General features: G+C 33.8%; 1 protein-coding gene across 1 annotated transcript in view; it reads left to right on the forward strand.

The window, feature by feature from the left end:
* Positions 1-24,704, forward strand: part of LOC149417291 (atrial natriuretic peptide receptor 2-like) — a 366,040-nt gene that overhangs the window by 258,308 nt on the left and 83,028 nt on the right. Inside the window, exon 4 of the mRNA XM_089640191.1 lies at positions 99-248. Coding sequence (XP_089496317.1) covers positions 99-248 — 150 coding nt within the window. The remainder of the gene's footprint in view (positions 1-98; positions 249-24,704) is intronic.

Consider the following 24,704-nt stretch of genomic DNA (forward strand, 5'->3'; position numbering starts at 1 on the left):
ATATTAAAGATATGTAGGTACGCCGAAATAATTTAAAAACAAAAATTTGTTTTAAGCGGTTCAGAAATATCTTAATTTCCTCTTTTTTATTTTCGCAGGGACTATGAATCATCTTCCATCCTTGATGAGCTCCTGTCACGAATGGAGCAATACGCCAACAACTTAGAGACTTTGGTAGAGGAGAGAACTTCAGACTACTTGGAGGAGAAGAGGAAATGCGAGGAACTTCTCTACCAGCTGCTACCCAAGTAAGCAACTTGCCATAATGCATACTTGCCATTTTAAAATAAAAACTTCGAACTTAAATTAGTTAAACTTACTGAAATATAAATGTGTCGGACAAAAGGAGAATTAATTATGTAACTAAATGTTAACACTGCTAGAATAAATTTACAGCGATTCCTCTGAATACATAACAATAATGTCAATTTTCACGTGAAAACAACATTTTCTTTTACAAATTCTATTTTTAATTGACCGAGAAATCTGGCGAATTGTATTTCTATTTCTATTATTAATTCTAGAATCTCTCTAATGTTATTTAAAGCTTACGCCATTATTATGTAAATTCTTCATTTACTTCATATTGACGTACAATTGGAGGTTGAAGTTAAATATTTTCCTTTGTATTTTAAAGTATTCCACTTTTAAACGTAGGCAGTTGGTTGTGACAGGTGGATTATTGACGCAAACGTAACGTTTGGAAGGGTGGAAAACCATTGGAGTTCGAAGTAACGTATTTTGAAAAGTACATTTCCTTAATATCTTGATGAAGGTTGAATATCTTTTTTATTGGATATGGAATTCATTTGATATAACGCAGAGAGTAAAAATATTTAAGGTTTTCTGTATTTAAAATAAAACTTTACTAAAGCTGAACACTTATCGGAAAACTTAGCGGGATACTTAGTGCGATTTTCGATGCAAATCTCTCTTTCAAATACCAAATATCTCACATACTATCCCCCGCCAATAAAATGCTTTGATTCGCTTTTCGTAATGCGAGATAATTTACTAACGCAATCGCTATATGGAGAACATATTACGAAGCCCTTGTTGGTAGTACCCTGGAATATAGCTACATTAATTGGGCCCGTCAGAACAAAACCATATGCTAGAAGTAGAAAAAGTACAAAACAGGTTTATGCGGTACCTGCACATGAGAGAATGTACGTACCAACCATAAATGCAAAGGAATTGTTCTTGCAAATTCCATAGAAATGCTCGACTTCCACACCTTACGCCGAAAATTATTTTTAGGTAAACATTTGTTTATACTAACCTCTGGAACTATAATTGAATCCACTTATATTGTAAGATGTTAACTTGTTGTGTCAAATAAGCATTTTCATGCATCTTAATATGTACATTTTAATTATATTTAAAATTATCAGAAGTAATATTTTAAAACGATTTTTTTAATATCACTCGTATATTCGTCCTGCTTCTCTACGTAAGCAAGGAATTGGTGAAATTCATTTTGCCATTTGTGTCAAGTAGGTAATCGAGTATATATTTTTTAGTCCTTACCATTAACTCACAAAAAAAATTGAAAGTTGCCTCTATAATTCTGAAAAAAATATTTTTTGAATCGTTAATATTTTATAATTAGAAATACAATTAAAAAGAAGCACATATTCTCAATAGAAATTTGCTGTAACTTTTGCATAAAAAAAATATTATTCGATTCGGTAGCATATTTTTACCCTCAAATCCAATATTTATGTATATTTCTTGTAAAAAAGGCTTTACCGGGCTTTACACGAAGTTTTTCTAAATTGGTCAAGTATGTAACATTTTGTGGAAAATGTTGTCAATCCCGGAATAAAACTTTAGATTACACACTCACACACGCCCGCCACACTCGTTTTTATATAAATAGATTTATAGAAAAAAACCCAAGTCCTTTGATGAAATAGAACAAACAACATTTCCCACGTTCGGATCGGTAAAAAATAAACTTTTAAGTAAAACAACAATGAAAGAAAAATAAAAATTTCAATTTCTTTTCGAAAAATACGAAAAAAACATGGGGCTTGCGAAAGTGAAATTCAGCAAAACGAGGCATTTTTTTTCAATATCATTCGCACAAAGAGCTCCCAAATTTATTTTTCGGTTATGTGAACAAGCTTTAGTGAAACTGTTTTTTGGAGATATCTTTGATTTGTGTGTAAGTGTTTTGCTGTGTTTGTCAGGTGATTGGCAAAAACCGTAACAGAACTTTATTTGTAGGACGAGTAGATTAAGTAGGACTATTTTGTCAAAGATGCACCTTCCTCACAAATGTATTTCTATAGATAAGTGGAATCTACATGATGGTAGAAGTAAAAATTAAAAATAACTTTTAGAAAGTCCAACTTTTTTTTTACATACTAAAATATTTTTCCATATAAGAATATTTATTACGCATAAAACAATTCAACTTCTTAACCAAAACACTACCATAAAACCTTGGAATGTCGAAAAAGTTATTAGTATTTTTTAATTGTACAATAAATAAATAAATATTGTTTATTTATTTATTGGACAATTTGTATAGCGCCGCTTTTGTGAGATATCACCTTAGGGGCGCTTTACAGTTGATGCAGGTATTACAAAAAATATAAAAATTACAAAAAATAAAGTGAAGTTAAGCTGAGTAAAATGAAGTACAAGAACAGGTGACAAGAAGATAGAATATTCCGAGCTCTGCAGCAAGAATCCTAGGTGGTGAGGAAACTGGTCCAGCTGCTGCAGCGAAAGAGTCCACCGCGTCCACCAACAGTGCCAGCACGAGGTTCGTCATACGTTCAGATATGTTTCTGCTGCTAACAAAGCGCTGACAAAATATCTTCTCACAGATACCAGACCTTAGCAGCACCGCTGTGACGTTCGACGAAGATAGAAAATGGAGACTCTGCAGCAAGAATCCTAGGTGGTGAAGAAACTAGACCAGTTGCTGCAACAAGAGAGGCCACCGCGTCCACCAACAGTGCCAACACGAGGTTCGTTATCCGTCCAGGTATTTGTCTGGTACTAATAAAGCGCTGACACTTCACATTGATATGAGACTCTGGCAGCAATGCTGTGACGTTCGGCAAGTCCATCATTCATCTCCATGTAATCCTGTTCCTGGTGATTGTTAAACTGGTGCATTCTGCCCGCAATAAAAAGCGACGGTCGGGATAATAAATTACCATGGGCTTAGCAAAACACTTGCCAGGGCCTTCAGAGTTTCCGAGAACTCCGTTGAAAACATCTGGGGTGCATCTACCGATCAACGTTCGTTTCGAATGGCGAATATTTTTTAGCGAAATTTCCGAATATTCACTTTTAAAACAATGCACTTAGATCACAAATTGTAAAGTTCTAATAACTGGTTGTTAAATTTATTTTTATTTAAGTTTAATGTTGATTGATTGATTAAAAAAAAAATTAAAGGGATGTTGCCTCATTTCCCTTGAAAATACAAAAAAAAACACAAAGCGGTTGGAGGACGCGTTAGGACGCGTCCGGCTGCCACGAAGGGCGCTATGCATCTATTATTATGCTATGCATAAATTATGTAGAATCACAAGTAATTTCTGAAATTTGTATAATTTCAAATGATTAAACTGTTTATTTTTTTAATCTTAAGTTAGCTCACATCGTCGTGTGTACTAATAGTTTTAGAAACAAATAAAAAATTACAGTGATTGGCAAATAATAGATGTTTAAATATTTAAATGTAAGTATATATTATATGTGACAAAAAAAGAAAAAAACATCAGTAGTTGAAGAAAATATGTTTTCTCAATTGTATTAGTCTGCATTATTTGAAAAGTTCAGCTTTGAGTTTATAATGACGCCTAGATATTTAATTTTTTCCACTTTTTTATAAATTCTTCATTTATATTGTATCGAACATGAAAAATTACTTTATTGCATTTGATATGAATTGCAGCTAAAATGCACAACTGCAAGTTTGATGACCCATTTTTCCAAATCATAATATTAACCAGTTGAAAATGCATCTCTCTGTTAACGAGAGATGCATTAAGAAATACGTAAAATACTAAAATGGTATGTCAAGAATTTAAGCTAATATAAGGAGGATAGTAATTTAGGCTACCACCTACTCTCTCACTTGGCTGCAAGATAGTTAAGGAAAGAAGATTTGGGAAGGAAAAAGGTATGAAGGTTGGTAGGAATCTAGGGATCAGTATGACCAGGAATGATGGACTTATGAATCTATCCGCCCTCTGTGGTGCAAGGCGATGCAAAGAGATAGACCAATTGGTCAAAGGGTATCCCCAAACCAACCCCTCCTGATTTGTCCCGCCAAGCAGATGATAGGCAGGCGCGTTCACAGCCAAGACCTGAACACATCTCACCCAATAAACCCGGGCACCTCTGCTAAATTGCCATACGTGGCGAACCACTTGAGGTAAACCTGTTACGGAGGTGTTGGTTATCCAATAAGCCCGCTTCACAACATGTCCCACTTGGTGGCAATGCAATTACTTAAAACGACTCTCCATATAAAATCAAGATGATATAGGCCCTGACGAAAATTATTTTCCTCAGAGTCTCCTGTGTGAAGTTAATTCTCAAAGTACCTATAAGACTGATACCCAGGAAATATCTGAAAGTTCTTTTTAAATTGTAAAACATGGAAAACAGGCGCGGTATGAAATCTCTGAAGACGACAATCTTTTCAATTTGGGAGGCGGGTATGGGTACCGCCGTCCCCGGAGCCATGTATTGGATAACCAAACTCTTGCCGTAGGTCACGTGGTTCATGGGGTTAGTTTAGGTCTTGGCGGCGGATGCATTTGTCCCCTGCGAGGCTGTTGGGATCGACAGAGACTGGTATAGGGAGACCTTTTGACTTCTCTATCTGGACTCTTTTGACCCATCATTTTGCACCGCAGTGGGAGGGATGGATCCATACGTCCGTCATTCCTGGACACATTGACCTTCAGATTCCTACCCACCCCTCACATTCCTCCCCAGAACTTCAAGTCCTTCCTTTCCCTGAAAAGACCCTCCACACAGCATCCCCAAAGATGATATAGGCTCTCTTTTCTTCGGCCTCCTATGTGGAGCTAATGTAAAAAACATAGTTATAATTTTTATTTATATATAAATATAAATAAAAATATATAAAAATTAATTATGTAGCCCAAACCATTATATACATATATATATTCATGAATATATAGGTAGAATACATATATTCATGCCGCAATGGTATAGGCTAGATAATTATTTTTTTGTTAAAACCAATGTACTTCTTATCATACTGGAAACTGGTATATCGATTTAACTATACCCTTTAGTATCAAATATTAATAATCGAATTACTACGCTCCAACTTTTGTCCTTTTCATCTCTTGGTATGAATCAGTTTGCATAAATTCCAATTAAGAAATCCAAATGAACACCCGAGATTTTATTAAAACTGAAGATATTTTCTATTTTAATACCGTTCTCCGTGTTTCCTCTCCAGAGCGTCCGGCACAATAGACAGATTTCAGGAAATTGATCCATAAAGCTTCCGTAATTCCCTACCTGTTGGTTAACAATGGAACGGTTAATACTTTTGCACTACGTCCAATATGGTTTTAATTAAGTTTCACGATCAAATAAAGGCTTATCGCACGTTACGTAACGTCCTCAAAGACAACATTACATATTAAAAAAAGTTTTTCACCAGTTTTAAATTATCATGTGAATACGACTACTACTCTTTTCTTAGGAGCGTTTTCTTAAAATCCTCGATTTTAAATCATTCAACTTATATAACTCTTACAACCACATCGGTCTATGTTTTCGAATCACAAAACTCCCCAACAGAAGGCTAGTCCCTGATTTATGCTCTTGCATAAAATAAATTATTCATTCACAAGTTGACTGTCCGGTGTTGTTAAACAAAATAAATTTCCATTCAACGCTTCGACATGGCAAATAGAACACAATTTTCTACATTGAAGCAGCACCAATAATTGCAACCAAAATGAAATTTGCGAAAAAGACCTGTATCTGATAAAACAATAAACTTGCAATAATTTAGACGTACATGCAGAAATATTCAATGCTAATTTCTATCGTTACAGAAGTTTACCCTATTATATTCTAACATGTTTTTTAGGATGCTTTACGGTCTAATGAACACAGCAGCGAAATTGGACAGTTGGTTATACTACCTTCACGAATGGGTCTCGATATTTGCATGGAAAATTGCAGGACACAATGACTTATGCCAGACATCACGGTAAATCTAATCTCTTTATAACTTCAACATGTAATCCGAACTGGAAAGAAATAAAGAAAAATATCAACAACAATTTAAATCTACAAGACAGATACGATGTAGTTAATAGAGTATTCTATTTAAAAGTACTGAAATTCCTTTACCTCATAAACTAGGCTCATATGAGTAAATATATTGGAACTTAAACAAACTTGAGAGTCTCATTGTTTACAATTAAAACTGCTTTTTGCAGAGTTGTTGCTTAAAATTGGGATTAGGCAGCTACCACAATACAATAGGATAATTAATTTCAATAGTGAAACCTTTGCGTTTTCGTTAATGACCTTCAAGAATTGGTTGACAATGTTTATCCCGAAATTAATGACATAAGTTGTAAGACTATACCTTGGTTCAAGGAGAGAGACATTATTTAACCTACAAATGAATACGTAGAGAAGGTTGAGAGAATTTGATTCTCTCGAAGATTGATGCACCGACGCAAGCATGCTACTTTGTGGACACTGTCCTCGATATTGAAGAGGCTATTCATTTTCTCAAGGAATTTCTGAATTCCTTGCAGCCATCTGGACTCTCCCCACATAAATTGTTGTTGAAAGTAAGGTGTCCTATTATTTTTATACCGAATCTTAATCCAACCAAATTGTGCAATGGTACACGTTTGCAGGTAAAATCTTAAAAAACATTTTTAATAGATTGTACAAAACTAACCGGATGTGGAACCGAAAATATCGACGGATTTAACGTTTTAATTTAAACGACTGCAATTTTCAGTAGAACTGTCATTTTCAATGACCACACAGGGCTCAAACATTCAATGTTGCAGGTTTAGATTTGATCGTTGAGTGTTTTTCACATGGACAACTATATGTAGCCCTGTTGCGTGTAACTTCTGAGATAAAATCTGTTTATGCTGTCTAATGAAAGAACAGCTTTAAAAATCGTACATGAAGACATTCTGTAGTTACTGGCAGTATATTCTGATTCAAGATAATAAATTGATATTTACAGCTAATTAAACTAAAAAAACTGTGTAAAAATATATGTTTCCAATCAAATGTTAAAAAAAAATAAAGCACATTACGAGAAGTAAAATTATTGCTAAATTTACTTTTTCGAACTACAAAATGTCAATCAATGTTAAAGCACTAAAACTGGATAGGATTGTACATATGTGTCGCTCGGACTCTTATGATGCCACTGTTGTGCATTTCACCTGCGCGAAGCCGGGGCGGGCTAAGTTCGGCTTCTCTCTATTTTCTATAAATATAATATACATGTATATACTCTGTAAAAAAATTCTGAATTCTAGTGAAAACCCTACCACATTTCGTTGCCTAGTTTAGAAAAACTAAGCGCACAAACAGACAAACGCGAAAACCGACTTTATTTTAGTATATAATAGAGAGTATATAATAGAGATTCAATCTTCGAGATCCTGAAATTAAACTGAAGTTCTAAGAGAGCCAGTTATAAGATATTCTGGCAATTGTAACTAATGAACTTGACTGGTTTAATTAAATAAATATATAAACAAAGTGATACTCTATATTTTCAATAAATTTATAATAATGGTATGTTTTTTATCTACCATGTATACTAGTTTTAAGGGTATACTAGTACTAAGACTACTGTTCACGTTACTGTAACACGTTAAAACCGGTCCGGTTCAAAAATATAAAAACAACATTTGGAATTTATTAACATCATTATCATTTGACTAGTTGAATCAATGATTAAACCAAAAGGCTAAGGGAGATTTAACAGAGTTGGTGAACATTACATCTCGAAAATATTTGTAAACTCTGTTTTTGAGTAAATACATAAGTACATAAGTTGGAGTAATACATAAGTTGGAGTAATCTTAAAAAAGGATTATCCTCGAGGATTGTTTAACATATTTCTTAGTAGGAATAGTCAATATTACTCCAGAGCACTCGTATCCTATGAAATGAAGCCGTATTTGTAGAAATGTGAATAAAATAAGTTATATTCATTCACCGGAATATTTTATAACTAGCTCTAAGAGTATTCCAATTCGGAGCAATGTCAAAAACATACCACTCCTACAAAAAACAATGTTTAAAATTAATCTGAAAGTTTTAGTAGGCACTAATGCTTCACAATGGATTGTTGGCATTGATAAGCTGTTTTAATGAAATAGTTTAGTATCCAACCGTTTTAATTAAAAAGTACTCTTATTGACCTTAGCTTGAACGGTCCCAATATGTCCCAGTATTCGCATACAAAGGCGGGGACTAAAACTGGGTTAATGAAAAATAAACATTGTATGTAGATCAAATGCAGTTGATCGCTAATAAAGCGATAGCAATGGCAATTCTATGAGAACTCAATAAAAGCTTGATTAAAATACACTGTTTACGGAATTAAACACGAAAGTATTCCTCAAACAAAAAAACTTATTTATTCATTTTGAGGAACGAAATACTAGTATTAGACCGGGCCGGTTTCAATGTGTTACGGTCATCAATTGTTTTACTTGTAGTTCTGTGAACAGTAGACTTCACGTGGTGTTGATTACTCAGTTTGACAGCTCGCTCATACACTCTAACGGAATAAAAATATACCATCAAATACGGCTACCATCTTGACGGGATTAACCTGACACGGAATACACAAACAAATTTACACACCGATGAAATAATGCAAAGTGGTCGGGTAATAATAGGACTTCGCTACGCTCAGTCAAAAAAATAATAATGTTCGATTATGTGTTAGTTAAGTTTTCATACGGAAAAAATCAGAAAAATGATTAAAATGGCTTACCTAATATTAATGAGCAGCGTTTTTAATTATAGATTGATTAAAGAAATGGTTTTGATTCATTACCAGGCTGACCAGTTTAATAATATTCCCTGAATTAAGTAAAGCATCATAAATATTTCTCCAGCTTACAAACATTTCACCCAAATCAAAGGATATTGGTATTCTTTATATTATTTGCATACCGAATAGCTCTAATGAACGGCACGGAAATGCAACATGAATTTAGTAGGTAGTATTTTGGTACCGGCTAATTGATCCCGAATGAAACTGGTATAAATAGCACTTAGCACTTAAGGTCCCTTAAGTGAGTGCATACTATCAAACAGCTTACAAATCACTACAGTAACTTTGAATTTGATTTTTTTAGATTACTCCAACTGATGTATTTGCTTACACTAGAAAAAACTAATAAATGATGAATTTCTATCATAACCACGTAATATAGATTGATAACACAATAACTGCTAATATTTCAATCTTTTAGACTTATACACTTTGTCCAACAATTCTCCAATTCAATTTCGATGCCTTCCAACTAATACGATTTCTCGAAGCTCTAAAAATAAGCCCCTATTTCAGCGATGAACTCATCAGTCGGCCAAAATCTCTTACCACCAAGCCATGTCTTAAATAATGTAAATTAAGAAAAATTGCAGGTGGCAAGATCTGGAGAATATCGTGGATGAAGAACCAATTCGTAGGGCAAAAAATGTTTTGTCATTGCGACTGCGCACCATTGTTTTGGTGGAATAGCACATTTTTCTTCGCCAGAAATGTTGCCCAATGAAGCGAAATTTCGCATAATGTTCGACCTTGAGTTCTCTTTTCCTTGATAATTATATTGTTAAAACCGTAACTATTATTAGAGACATTATATTACTTTTTGTTACACTTATAATTCCCTTTTCTGATTATTGATTAACTTTAACTTTTATATCCATCCAAAACAAAATTTCACAGAAGCATCTTCAGAAGAACTGAAGATTGGTAAGATAAAGAGGAAAAATATTTAACAGATATATGTGTTTTTTATACCTACTTCTGGTAGCAGCGTGTAGAAATAATTAATTTGTTTATTTTAAAACTTATGTGGGTACTAATTTTCCAAGGAAATGAGTTGTCCTATCATCTAAGGAAATTTTATGAACTTATTAACGGAAAGGTTATCTGTCACATTGGTTTTGGTGTAGGGTAATTTTTTTATGCGTAGTAAGTTAAAATATTTCTTAATCAACCCAGCCACCGCCTACGACCTTTTTTAAAAAAGCCATTTGTCATCAGATTCCTTTTCTCCTTTTATTAGGTACGGTACTAGGCATAGCTTCGTTCATATTCCTGTCTTACGCTTTTCGCTAATGGATAAACGGAAACTCCCACTTCACAACTTCTCGTCCGTCTCTTTTTTGCCTCACACTTCCACTTCGAAAGGCAATCCATTTGGATTTGAAAATCCTATTATCGAGCTTATTATAAGAAATAATCATAAGAAAAATTGGAAAATACTTTATCTTAAGTGTATTTTTCATCAAACTACTACTCTTATCTTGTCGGTTGTTAAATAATCTTAAATTGTACATATTATCAACAAAATACCAGAGTAAATAAATGCCTTGAATGACAAAAAAAACACAACCTTAAAAACGTAAAATACATAATACTCGGACAACGAATTGATTACAACGGCGATTCATAACCAGACAAGCAATTTTTCAAATAGATTTGTAAAACGTATAAATAATTTGTTTTATCTTATTTACAGGGCTCATCTAGTAAAACTATGTTTTAGATCCATTTTCATGTTAGTGATTTTTTTATGTTTTGCTACGGGTTTTCATACATTCGTATCATTATCTAGCTTTCTTAATACTAACTTAATTGTACTTATATAAATAAATATTCAAAACACGAAAACATAGTTAACAATCATTACAATTCACGCAATACAATGCATTACCTAATAAGTTAAAACTTCCAGTACCTAACAAATAACAAAAACATTAGCTAAAACACTTAAAAGTTATTTTATCATCAGCTTTTTTAATCGGTGACACAATCTTTCTTTGAAATTCTCTAACTTTTGTACATTTTTTATAATATATTTATGGAATTTTTTTCAATTTAATGTATTAAGTCTGTCAAGTCTGCTTTTAAATCTATGTACGCTCTTCATTGAACTCGCTTTTAAATTCGTATTCTTAAGTAAAAAAAAATTATAACGTTGTCTCTTCCGAAATCAGTTATTATACTCATTATTCCCAATGAATTACAAATACCTATCATTCTTATTAATTTGTATGTATTTATTATTATACTGTTATTATTTTGTATGGTATATTTGCTGCACGTTCCAGATACTACTAGTTTTAGATACTATCAGTATCGCCCTGGTGAAAAACTGGTGTAACTGGTGTAGCGTTAGCCGTGTTTGTTGACCAAATCTGAATAGCCGGGTACTTTCTTACCTTCATTTTTCCCCTCTACTTCCCCTTTATACTATCATCAGTCTTAGAGGGAACCTCAATTTGGGATGCTATAGTTTCACTGGTTCCTGATGGTTGAGAGAAGTTGGGACTCTTTTGCGGTATTCACGTTTAAAAATGCTAGGGAGAATATTGTGAGGCTGGATCAAGTGGGAAGGAGAAGATAATGAGAAAGAGGAAGGTTTGAAATTACCCAGTTATTCAGATCAAGAACCTTATTGCTTCTAGGTTCTGAACAGTGATTTCTCAAAATAGCGAATGGTTCCGTACACACGAAGCCCTCACAATGCACTGAGTCGTTCCCAATTAGCAAACGAGAAAAATTAGTGCTTGCTATTATGCTATTTTGAACGTAGAAAAGTTGTGTGGATACATATAAATATAATACTTCCATCACACTATGATACGATATAAGAATGCTTATCCAGAAAATCTGGTTTTCGTTATCTAGTGCCTAGAGCAATAGTATGAAGCTCTATAGTTATTTAACTCCACACAAGAGGCCCGAGGAATATAATTTCTCTCAGGGCCTATGTCATGTTTGGGAATGCTGTGTGGAGGGTCATTTTGAGGAAAGGAAGGAGGGTCTTGATGAGACCCATGTTGTAGTAGAGATAAAACACAGACGCCGGCAAATCATTCGACAGCCGAGCTGTTGAACTCCAACGAGTCGTAAAAACGACCCATTCTCACATGTATAGCGTCGAACCTGTACAAATGTTAAGCCTGCGTTTGGTGAGATAGAAATACTCCCTTGTTCCTTATTCTTTTTTAATCCGATGATTAGCTCTTAGCGTTCTGATACTGTATACTGTTTGTATGCTACCAATTTTTACGCTATATTATTTCGAAGTTTGCTGAAAGAATCCTCCATTCTGACAACACTTAAATAGTTTTAAGACAGTTCCATTTGCCCCTACTGCCATTGCCAAGTTATGAACCAGCTACCATTGAACCTAGTTCCAAAAATATCACCATTTTTGCATACATTTATTCATATTTGTGCTATTTCAAAAACTATTTAATTGAAATGATGATATAAATAGTATATTTATATATTCTCGATTGTTTTTTTTTTAACTTTTTCATATGTGAAAATTACGTTTCATTGAATATAAAATGCACTAACTTTGGGAGTTGATTCTTCATGGTGGTAGAAGAAAAAAAAAAATTTTTTTTTTTTGATATTCTAACTTTTTTTTCCCATATTAAAAAATTTTCCCATAGAAGAATATTTATTTTCCCATAAAAAAATTCAATATTTTTACCTAAAAACTACATTGAACCGTTGGAATTTCAAAAAAGGTTATTTGTCTTTTCAATTTCTAAAATCATGTAAAATCACCCCCCGAAGTTAGTGCACTTTACACCGGACACCCTGTATTCAACCCTATTTTTCTACGATTTTCTACTTTCTCGAAACGGGTACCTCAGCTGTTTAACACTTTAATCTCACAAACAAGTTCAAATACCGATAAAATAGTATATTATTTTGAAATTATAATTTTCTCCACGCATACATTATGCGAACAAGATGAAATACTGAGAAATAATATTCTCTTAGAAAACATTATGCGAAATATATAACATTAAAGGCGGACTACTGTTTAAGGTAAAGGTTATTTTAAGACCCGTCTAATTTACCTGGTATTATGAACGAAAATAATTAATCTAGAACATAATTAACAGAAAGCATGTTTAGTTAACATTGAAAATGTGAATCCTTTTTAGTTTTAAACAATAAATAATGTTAAGGACGAAAGAAATAGGTACCCTAAAAAAATGCCAGAATCTTACGACATACGTGAAGCTGCCGTGAACAAAAATTGCGATTCACGGCCCTGATGTATTGGACAGACCTGCGATTGAATTTGCCCTATTAAATCTCTAAAATAAAGTGGAAATCTTAACGACAAGTGATGATATCATGTAAAATAATTATAGGTAATCCTGCTAAAAAAAGGGATTGCAAGCCTTTAACGAATGAATTAACAGGTTTCCCTATAAACTTTTAGCAAAGTTCGAAAACCTTAACACGATGTTGCAACACGTGTTCAAACACTTCGTAAAAAAACTACCATAATGGTGTTTTTACAATAAACTTCCGAAATTTCACATTATATACATCATTGCACCCACGGTTTTCTGTAAAATAAAATAGAAAAACATTATTGTCAATATAGTGAAATAACAAAAAGTTAGAAATTACCAAACTGCAAAACATGCAGGAAAAAAATTATTAATGAAATATTTTCTTATTTCAATCGAAATGATCACTTTAGAGATTTCATACTTCAAGTCTGCTCTCTATTGTCATCAAGCTAAAGTCCTTCGACTGCAGCTGAATTGATAATATTTCTGGTGTTTTCTCCTAAGATGTTGGTTCTTCTGAAATCAAGTGAAAAAAGTACTCTAAAAAGAGTTCTCTTTAACACTATAGATTGAATATACGCCTTAGTGTTAGTCCTAAATGTTGACAGTAACTGAATAAGTGAATAAATAATATGGATTTATGAATAAATTTTTTTTTTTCCATTATTTCTGGCTTTCACCCTTCAAGGGTGTTCTTGGCCATCATTTAAAATTATTGAGAAAGGTGTATTGAAAGGTGAATTTAAATATTAATTTTATTTAAATAGGCAAATTTCAAAATTATAATGAAAATTGGAGTCGAGTTCAGACTTAAAAGAGATGAAATGTTGAATGGAGGGGAGGCAATTTTAGTTAAGGCTTGATAGAAGAGAGGATATTTGTTTAGAGAGGGACAACCAAAAAATATGTGATCTAAAGTTCCCACTTCTAGACCACAGAATGTACAATCTGGGGAGTCAAGGACGTGAATTTTAAAAAGATGGGAAGGAACGGAACAATGACCGATCCTCATCCGAATGAGTGAAGAAATTTCTTTTTTGGAAAAATGAGGGAATTGCTGAAACCACGGTTTTGATGGTATAGTCCTTTGTATTGAGGCATAGCAGGCTCCCTTGGATTGACTAGCAATGTGCCAATACTCTGACCAAACATTGCGGGATCTTTCTTTGATGATGGAAAAAATGTCAGATAAGGGAATGTGGTTTACGAGGGTAATATGAATAAATTGTACTTGCCTTTTTTATGTGCAAACAAAACTCAAAATTGAGAAGTGAAAGCTTGTCTGCCTGAAAAATACTGCAATAAATCAACAATACTGCCCGGTTGGTGGGGTGATGTCACAAGATTGAATACTGAATATTGAAAATTTTTCCTTTTTTCTCAAAAACACCGCAATAAATATATAACCTAAACTTTTATCTTTATGATCCTCTCAAAAATATTGCACAATAAACTACATTCCGTCAGTAAAAAATTAAAATATTCCCGTGGTTGAAACAAGGTCGTGGAACCAACAAAAACCCGTAATCTCGGTACTAGGATAAATGTTGCACCGGGATTACGGTGCCGACGAAAGTGCGGGATTGATAGCTCTAATCCGTAGGGATCCGTCTAGAAACATTTGAGGTTTTAGTAATACGTTCATCAAATATAATTAAACTGTGAGCGTCGAGCGAATAAAAATACTTTTCATGTTGCCTTAAAAAGTATTTTACTCTTTTTAACCCTAGAACCGTACCCATCATAGATCATACACTAACAGTACCCAGGGGTACTGGAGTACCCCGTTAAATAAAACATCTTTTTTACGTGAGAAAAAACATTTATTCAAAATAAACTTACATAGACTGTTATGGCACTTATTTCAGTCTTAAATCATACAATAAGGCTTAATTAAAAGTAACTTTTCTTAACAATTTTGGCAAATCTTTGTTTGGTGCTCTAAACATATGAAACGTTTACATTTCTGACATTGAGCGCGTGACTTACGATCTTTTGACCTGGGACAAAATGAACATCTTCCAGATTTTGATTTTGAAGGGGTTGTAGCATCATAAGACCGCTTTTTTCCTAATATTCCGCTAATACTTTCTTGGAGATGCATCGACAATGTCTTGTATAAAAATCGATCCTCCAAGTGAGGTTTTATAAGGTCAAAAGCTTAAGTCTTCAGATAAGTTCGTCTATTCTTGAAAACTTGTTTTCCGGTAGCGTTAGATGAATGCAGTAATATCATAGAATTGATTCCGATAAGACAAAAATAACATTCAAATAAAGAAACACGTATCAAATAGCACAATAACATGCTTTATTTCGCAAAAACATTAAAATCATAGTAATGAAAATAATTACCTTAACCGTACCCTGGGGTTCTGGAGCGCCCCACGCACGTTTTGCCACGACCACACACTAGCAGGACTCCCGCTCGACTGATGCTTCGAAGCGACTCCCCCCCACTTGCAAATACGCGGCGGCAAGAAAAGATCCGTTGTGAAACGAAAAAGTTATCGCAAATTTTCAATTTTTTTTTAAATTTGTACCCCAGGGTACGGTTCTAGGGTTAACATACCTAATGAGATACTGCTCACTATCCCTCAATTTATTTATTTATCAATCTATAAGCTCGGCTGTGGAACGAACTGCCGGCCTCTGTGTTTCCTCCCTCCTACAACATGGGACTCTTCAAGACCCATGTTCACTCCTTCCTCTCCACAAAAAGACCCTCCACACAGCATCCCCAAAGATGACATAGGCCCTGAGGGAAATTATTTTCTTCAGGGCCTCCTGTGTGGAGGTAATATAAAAAATATATATATATTAAAATGGATATTTCTTTGTTTGTCCCTTATATACTCAAAAACAAGTGAGTATGTTCTTATTAGTGTCAGAAGTGTTTAGATAGTAGTTTAAATGTTAGAAGAATCAAGGAAGTCCTAGGAAGACTTAGTATCTCTGCACTGGAATGATATACCGAGTCGAATAAAAGTCGACATAATGTATTTTTCTTACGTAGGAAGCGAAGCAAGATGGGACGACGCCTTTGCAAGGAACGACGCCGACTTCCTCCTCGCCGTCAAGATTTGGTGCTCTACTTTATCCGCCTATAATTTATGTTCTTCTACAATACGCTCACCGCTTCATTGTGTATATCAAACTGATCTTTCGATTCGAGTTTGTCATTTTGAGCAGAGTGCAGAGTGACAGTGACATTGATAGTGTCAGTGACAGTGACAATTTAAAATAAATAAATTCACTGCTTCTCAAAAATTAACACATCCTTAATGTTTCACCTCTGCCTGGCTACCAGTGACCGCTATATTCTTTACGGTATCAAACGCTGGACCAAAGATCAGCTCAATATTTACATTTAAGTTATTTGTGTAGCGCAATTTTTGTTAACAATCATACCAAGGCAATTGTGATATTTTTTCAGGGTTAGAACGCTAAATTAATTGTTGATCCCTCAGTAGACAATTGACTGCTCCAAATAATAATGATGAGCATTGGCATTAAAAATATACATATTACAAATTATGCTTAAACTCTATTTCATTAATTATAAATTTCATCATTCACAGTTTTTCAAAGGAAAATATTCTTTTTTGATTTTTAGATAAAATATTCTTGCAACCTTCATCCCTTTTCAGTAAAAAATCTTAGCGAATATTCAGAGTAGTTTGAACAGTTCAGAAGAGTGATGAATAATATTCCAAGTTTTGTGAAAAAATTAACATTTGCCCTTTGTTCGTGGAATATAAATGAGAAGGAAAGCGCAAAAAAATTACACGGTGAAAGTTTCAGCCTGGTTCAAAGGGTACATTTTTTGGAGAAAGACGTATTCAGAATAAATTATGTTTGGATATAAGGACAGTAGGAGAATGGGTCTTAAATGATCGATTAGTTTGTGGGCGAAGTGTGAAAGCAAATTATTTGGGAATTTTGGATGCCGGTTGTAGGCTCTTGACAATAAAATTTCCGCATTTTCATATGTCGAAGACCACCGCTTGTGAGCGGCGGTCATTGTTTGGAAAATTCGTAGGAATTTCGACTGTTTTGTAGATTACTGATTACACAGTTGACAAATCTAGGAAATATTATTTTAATTAATTGACACGGAGAAGGTAAGAAATATTACGCCTTATTCACTTGACAATAATTCGTGGTCGAGGGAAATGGTCCGAGAGTTTTAGCATAATTTGTAATACGTATATTTTTAATACCAATGCTCATCAATTGTCTACTGTGAGATCAACAATTAATTAAGCCTTTTAACCCTGAAAAAATATCACAATTGCCTTGGTGTACAGAAATAGCACTACACAAATAACTTAAATATAATTATTGAGCTGATCTTTGGTCCAGCGTTTGATACCGTAAAGAATATAGCGCTCACTGGTAGCCAAGCAGAGTGGAAACATTAAAGATGTGTTAAGGCTCTCGACTAACAATCCTGAGGTCGCAAGTTCAAATTCCGGCGTGCGACATTAAATTTTACCCGTCATTTTTTTACGTGTTGTTTCTTTTATTTGTGAGAAAGATTACACCAGTTTTTTCAATTGAACAATTAGATGCATTATGTTTTTTCTCTGAGAAAATATGATTACTAATGGTTTCTATGTTCATAATATAACATGGGAAAAATATACTTTTGAATTAATCATGGAATGCAGAAGGCAGTTTAATATTTCACGAGTAAGGTTTCAAAACAACGATGAGTTTATATTAACAAGGCAGCAAAGATTTCAAGAATGCTTATTACAAGTAGTTCAAGCTCACACATAAAAAAATGCACCTGCAGTATGATCTCAGAACTTACAATCTGGAAGACAAGGGAAACTTTTCGTTCTCAAATGCAGTAGGAACTATTACATTTTTACAGTGAACACAAACTAGTAGCTAACCTTGGTAAGGAACTCGAACAGATGCAGCGCTGAAACGCACGTCTTTGTAGTTTACTATTGAAGCCTTAAAAACATGCTCGGGATTGCTAAATAAAATTTAATTCTATATATCTACGTTGTGTACTCCACTCCTTATGGCCTATTCGAATTCAAAGTAAAGCGTCGCTGTACAAATGCTTGTTAATTTCCTGATTGTTGAGGTTTTTTATAATACATATACATAATAAATATATTGTTTGTTAGGTTGGAACATCTTAATTTGAATACCTACATACCCTCTTGGCTACAAAAAGCAAAGGTAAAGAACAAATAAACAAGTAATAGCATTGAATTTCTTGTAAAAGTGTTTTGTGTCAGTCACGTGAAGTATAATTTTAAGAGTTCTGTAGTATCTTAGAACGTCAGAAGTTTATGGTAATATAATTCGTCGTTGTTTGTTTTAGATTGATATAAAATACACAACTATTCAATAAAAAAATCAATCTAATATAGGTTTATCCTGACCTTTGAGGATCGACGATCTCAAAAGCTTTGGTTATGAAACACATTCATCTTTTTTAAAGGAATAGTGGTTTACACGGGGTTATTATTGTATTTAAATTTAAAATTAAGCAAACAAAGTGAATTGGCAATTATTGAAAAGGAAATTAGTTTTCTTTGCAAATTTTTTAAATAAATTATTTTGTTAATTGGTCGCACAACATTAGTTCATTTTTGGCTTGTTTTAATAGCTACACTAATTTATGAATAATATTGAAGTGTTTTTCATCTAAATTTTATGATTTTTTATTTTTTTTAATAAATTTAAAATAAATCAAATTTAATAATGTTATAATAATTATTAAGTTCTGCAAGTATTTCTGTTATTTTAACAGTTTTTAATGTGACAGCTGTTTTGGCTTTTGAGGCCATTATCAAACTGTCACAGTAAACCGACCACCATAACACGGGCATGTGCCTAGCATGGTGGTCGAAAAATTCCTCAATGCATGTAACTAATAATTTCATTGAATAAAGAAACATAAAAAAAACAAACTGTAAAAATAATAGAAATACTTGCAGAACTTAATAATTATTATAACATTATTAAATTTGATTTATTTTAAATTTATTTAAAAAAATTAAATGGAGTTCTACGAATTAAACACCAAAACAATAAATAAATTTTACGAGATTCTTTGTATTGTTCTGCAGAGCTGAAACTAATTATGTTTTCTACACTGCATAATATAATTAAGTCTGGCCTTACAAAATGTTTTATTTAATTTTTTCTTTTATAAAAAATAACACAAAAAGAGTAAAAACATAACTGAAAATTCTCGTAAATCATTTTGATTTAATTTCGCATAAATTTGAATGTTTTTACTGAACCGAAACATAAATATTTATTTAAGATTCTCTTAGTTGTTTTTGTAGCATCGCCCCATTACAGTTAATTTATTCAAAATAAATAATCACTTAGTTTTAACCATTTTTTTATTGTCTAGGATACCGACATGTTTCGTAAGAAATGCTAACTTCTATTTTTTCATATTTTGAATGAAACTATTTATTTATGATGAAAATGGTAAAAAAATAGTTTGCTTTATTTAAAAAAGTTATAAACTTTTTCATTATTAATTTTGGTTGGTACCATAATACACCTTTAAATAAATAATGGCTCCACCACTTTATAAGTCAATTAGAGACGAATGGAAGAGATTCAGCCAAATACTCATATTTAATAACCGCCACTTAAACTTTACCTTCATTTTACGAGCAGAAATGAGAAAATTCTTCTCCGGGCCTTTCTCATTTGAATTTTCTTGAATTCCAAATAATAATAATGCTAGCTTCAGAACTGTGAAAAAAATGTGGTAAACTTTTTGCTCGAAGTAAGTTACCGACAAAGTTAAAAAATTCTTGATATTTTTAAAACATATTGTTTTATTTTATATAGTGTTGGCACAGGGGTAGATAATCACAGCGTCGCGTTGCCCTGATGAAATCGTGCTAGCTTTGTTCGGTGATCAGACTTCAATTTTGCCTATACGTACACATTTCAAATGCTTTTGTTTTCCGTGTTAAGACGAGACAATACTATAAAATAACGCCAGAAACTTAATGACGTAAGTGAAGCAGACGTGCACAAAAAATGTGACGTGCGGCCTTGGTGAATTGAAATCAAATGACATGTTTATTTTTACGGTTGCACAAATATTCTTATTTTTTTTACTTTAATATTGAAGTTAACAATCCATTATACTCAGTTTCAAACGAACTAAAATGATTTCATAAAGCTATTAAATTAAAACGTACATTCTTTAATTCCCGGCACACGCGAAAAAGTTTCAGCGTCACACAAATGAAAATTCTATTCAATATTGGGTAAGCCAATCAAAATGCAAATGGAAATGCCTACCAAAATAGAGTTTTTGTTTTCCTAACCAATTCATTTTCCGGGTGAAAAACCTCAAATAAAAATAGTTTTTTTGTGAAGGTTTCATATTAGGTTAGCGGATGGGGAATGGAGTACATAAGTGACCCAAAAAGGGTGATCAGCTGTCCAGCATAAACAACAAGGAACCGTTATGATCACAATTTGATCAAAAGTGAAAACGGGGAAAAAATTAATTTTATTTGAAAATAACGTTAACTATAACTAATACCGTTAATTTCCCCTTAAGAAATCGACATAAGGTGTAAGAATCTTTCGATAAAAAGGCCCTCCACATAGTATCCCCAAAGAGGATATATGCTCTGAGGGAAAATAATTTGTGGGATTTCAAATAACATTCACTTTTCTGTGGGGAGTCAATGTAATTTTTTTTTAAACTTGGTTTATGTGGGAGTCATCTTTGTATAAGCACTCTATGAGTGTCGTGCGGCGCGTACGGTTGAAAGAGTGGAAACTTCACTGATAATTGGAAATATCTGTGATTAACTTGTTGGAAGAATAGAAATCGATTTTTAAATAATAAATAAATTACAGATACTTTAATAAATAAGATTTCATTTTAAATGCTTTGTCGTTGCCGTCAAATATTTATCGTTGTCGTTTATTTAAAAAAAAAAACTACGTTTGCGTTTTATCCTAATCTGAAAGATTTGATCAGGTATCCGCAATAATTAGCAATGCAAATAATTATGACGTTAGCCATAAAAAAAATTTAAATGATGGCGTGACATTGTACGAAACTTTTCACTGGGGAATTTGTTTCATTCATGTAAGGCAAAATCCCCCTTAACCCAGTAACCCAAATTAGAATTACAAATGACCGCCGTCAGGTTTATATCCCCCCAAAGAATACCTACGTACTTTCGTAACGGAAAATATAAAACACCGGCTAACTTATCAACCAACAGGCCATTTCCCACAAGGTAGGCAGAGATATTTATAGAAAAAGATTGGAATGATATAAAAGAAGCAATTGTAAGAGCAGTGGAATCAAGTGTCGGAAACATGCCCAGACAGCCCAGGAACCCGTGGTTTGATGAAGAGTGTGAAAGAAAGATAGCTGAAAAGAATATACTCAGAAAGAAGTACTTGGAAACGTCAACAAGAAACAAAAGACAGGCGTACGAACAAGCGAGAAAAGAAACGAGTAAGCTGATACGGGGAAAGAAAAGAAAATTCTTGAATGATATACTGCTAAAAATGGAACAGGACTTTGTCAATAATAATCCTAGAGAAGCATATAGGGGAGTAAACTTCTTCAAGAAGGGTTTCAAACCGAATACAACACTATGCAAAGACGCTGATGGATCAATTATATCAGATAAGGAACGAATAAAAACAGTGTGGAAAAACTACTTCTATAAACTTCTCAACCCTAATAGCGACCTGAGAAGTCACCCTACCAACATCCCCACTGAATCAAGTAATGAAGAATCAGCGAATCCACCAACAATGCAAGAAATAAATGCTGCACTAAAGAAACTTAAAAACAACAAATCACCTGGGAAAGACAACCTCCCGGCAGAGTTGTTCAAATATGGAAATGAGCATCTGAGAAATCTGCTACTCAATTTAATAACTAAAATATGGACACTGGAAAAAATCCCAGAGGAATGGCAAATAAGCATAATATGCCCAATTCACAAGAAAGGTGACAAATTAAAATGCGAAAATCATAGAGGAATATCACTTCTATGCACAGCATATAAAATCTACACCATGATACTGAAACAAAGAATTGATAAATATGCAGAAAACCTACTGGGAGAGTATCAGGCAGGCTTCTGCACCGGTAGATCCACAACAGACCAACTGTTCACCGTCAGACAGATCTTGGCAAAGTGCTGGGAATTTGACATAGACATACACCAACTATTCATTGATTTCAAGCAAGCATATGATAGCATAGATCGGGAGTGTCTATATGACATACTACTACAATTCCAGATTCCACCTAAATTGGTTAGGCTCATAAAAGCCACAATGTCAGACTCAAGATGTCAGGTCAAAATAGACGGAGAATTGTCGGAAGAATTTACAGTATCACAGGGACTTAAACAGGGGGACAGTCTGGCTCCCACTCTCTTCAACATTGTGCTCGAACATGTAATACGAAAAACACTAATAGACACTGGCTCCAATATTTGTTTCAAGAGCAGTCAAGTTGTCGGATATGCGGATGACATCAACATTGTCGGAAGATCAATTTCAGCCATTAAGGAGGTCTTCGACCCTTTAGAAACAGCGGCGCGGGAAGTAGGACTGCGAGTTAATGTTGACAAAACAAAAATGATGGTACAGAGCAGGAACCCCTCACACAGAAGAAGAAGTAGTGCACCATTTAAAGACAACTACTCATACGAAGTGGTCGACCAATTCACCTACCTGGGCTCCAGCCTGACAGAGAACAATGAGGATCCAGCAGAAATCAGAAGGAGAATCACAGCAGCCAACAAAACATACTTCTCTTTGCTGCCAGTGTTTAAGTCACGTAGTGTCCACAGAAAAACCAAAATAACCATATATAAGACCATTGTAAGAACTGTATTGGCATATGGATGTGAGGCGCTGACACTGACGGTAAAGATGGCTGAAATGCTGGATACTTTTGAAAGAAAGGTGCTGAGAAGAATATGTGGACCCGTGAAAGAGGGCGAACAGTGGCGTATCCGGCACAATATAGAATTGTACGATATATATAAGGCCCCTAGCATCTCTGCACACATGAGACTCCTCAGGCTGAGATGGGCTGGGCATGTACAGAGAATGCCGGATACACGCGTCCCAAAAAGAATTCTGACTGGTCACCCAGGTGGAAAGAGAAAAGTGGGAAGACCCAGACTGAGGTGGGAAGATGAGGTAAGAGGGGATGCAGCACAGCTTCTCCAGGTGACAAACTGGAAGTCAGCCGCTGAGGACAGGAGGAGTTGGAGGCGACTGTTGCAGGAGGCCAAAGCTCGATATGGGCTGTAGCGCCATCGAAGAAGAAGAAGGCAGAGATATTTACTTTCATACTAATTTAATTTAATTTTAATTTATTAGGTTTTACTCCCAGCCGGGCTTTTACATGCATTTTAAAACAGGATATATCTAGTAAGCTATCGAAAATTATACAAAAAAATTTAAAGCTAATGAATAAAAATTATATTAGTAAAACATGTAATAGTAACATAAAATATTATATAGATTAGAAAAATACTACATATAAAACAAATCACTAAAACTACATTACCAAAGCTACTCTAATTGAAGTCAATTGGAATCCTGAGGTTAAAATTTACGTAACAAAGAAATTTTATACTGTAGTCTTTCTATATTGTAGGAGTGATAGTGATAATGATAATCTATTAAATTTATCATTAAAATCATATGATAATCTATTACTACAGATCTTCTTTTGCTTTATTCATATTCAAAATCATCGAATACATGCTACACTCTTTCCTTTATTAGACTCTTGATTTCTTCGGGCATCCGGCCTTCTTTATTCTTCTTAGATTCCTTTATCCAGTAATCTAAGTGTCCTTTTTAATCCTGTTCAATGCGCTTTCGTCAGCATTGCACTTTTCAAACACAATATTTTGAGTGGTTACGATCCTTGGCTATTAATCCGGAGTTTGCGGGCTTAAATCCCAGCGTGCGCTCATAAATTGTATTCGATTAATTTCAAGTCAAAGTGAGTAAATCGACAAAAAATCCTTCAAATATGGAAAATTCATACTTTTCTCAAATTTTGCTATTCCACGAATTCCGAAACAATCTGTCACGTAAATATTTATTATAAAGAAAGAGAGAGTACAAAAAAGTGTGCAATATAGTTGGGAATATTTAAAACATTGAGCAGGTGAATGAGTTTGTGTATTTGGGAAGTATGATAATGAAAAACGAGAAGGTTGGTTATTGAAAGGATAAGGTAGATAACTTCATTTTGGAGGACTCGAACGCGGTCGCGGTACCAAGAAAACGCAAACGGAGAACGCGGTCAGCGGTAGCAA

Source organism: Hesperophylax consimilis, chromosome 15, assembly GCF_061612785.1.
Source record: "Hesperophylax consimilis isolate HC1 chromosome 15, BYU_Hcon_1.0, whole genome shotgun sequence".
Classification (NCBI taxonomy): domain Eukaryota; kingdom Metazoa; phylum Arthropoda; class Insecta; order Trichoptera; family Limnephilidae; genus Hesperophylax; species Hesperophylax consimilis.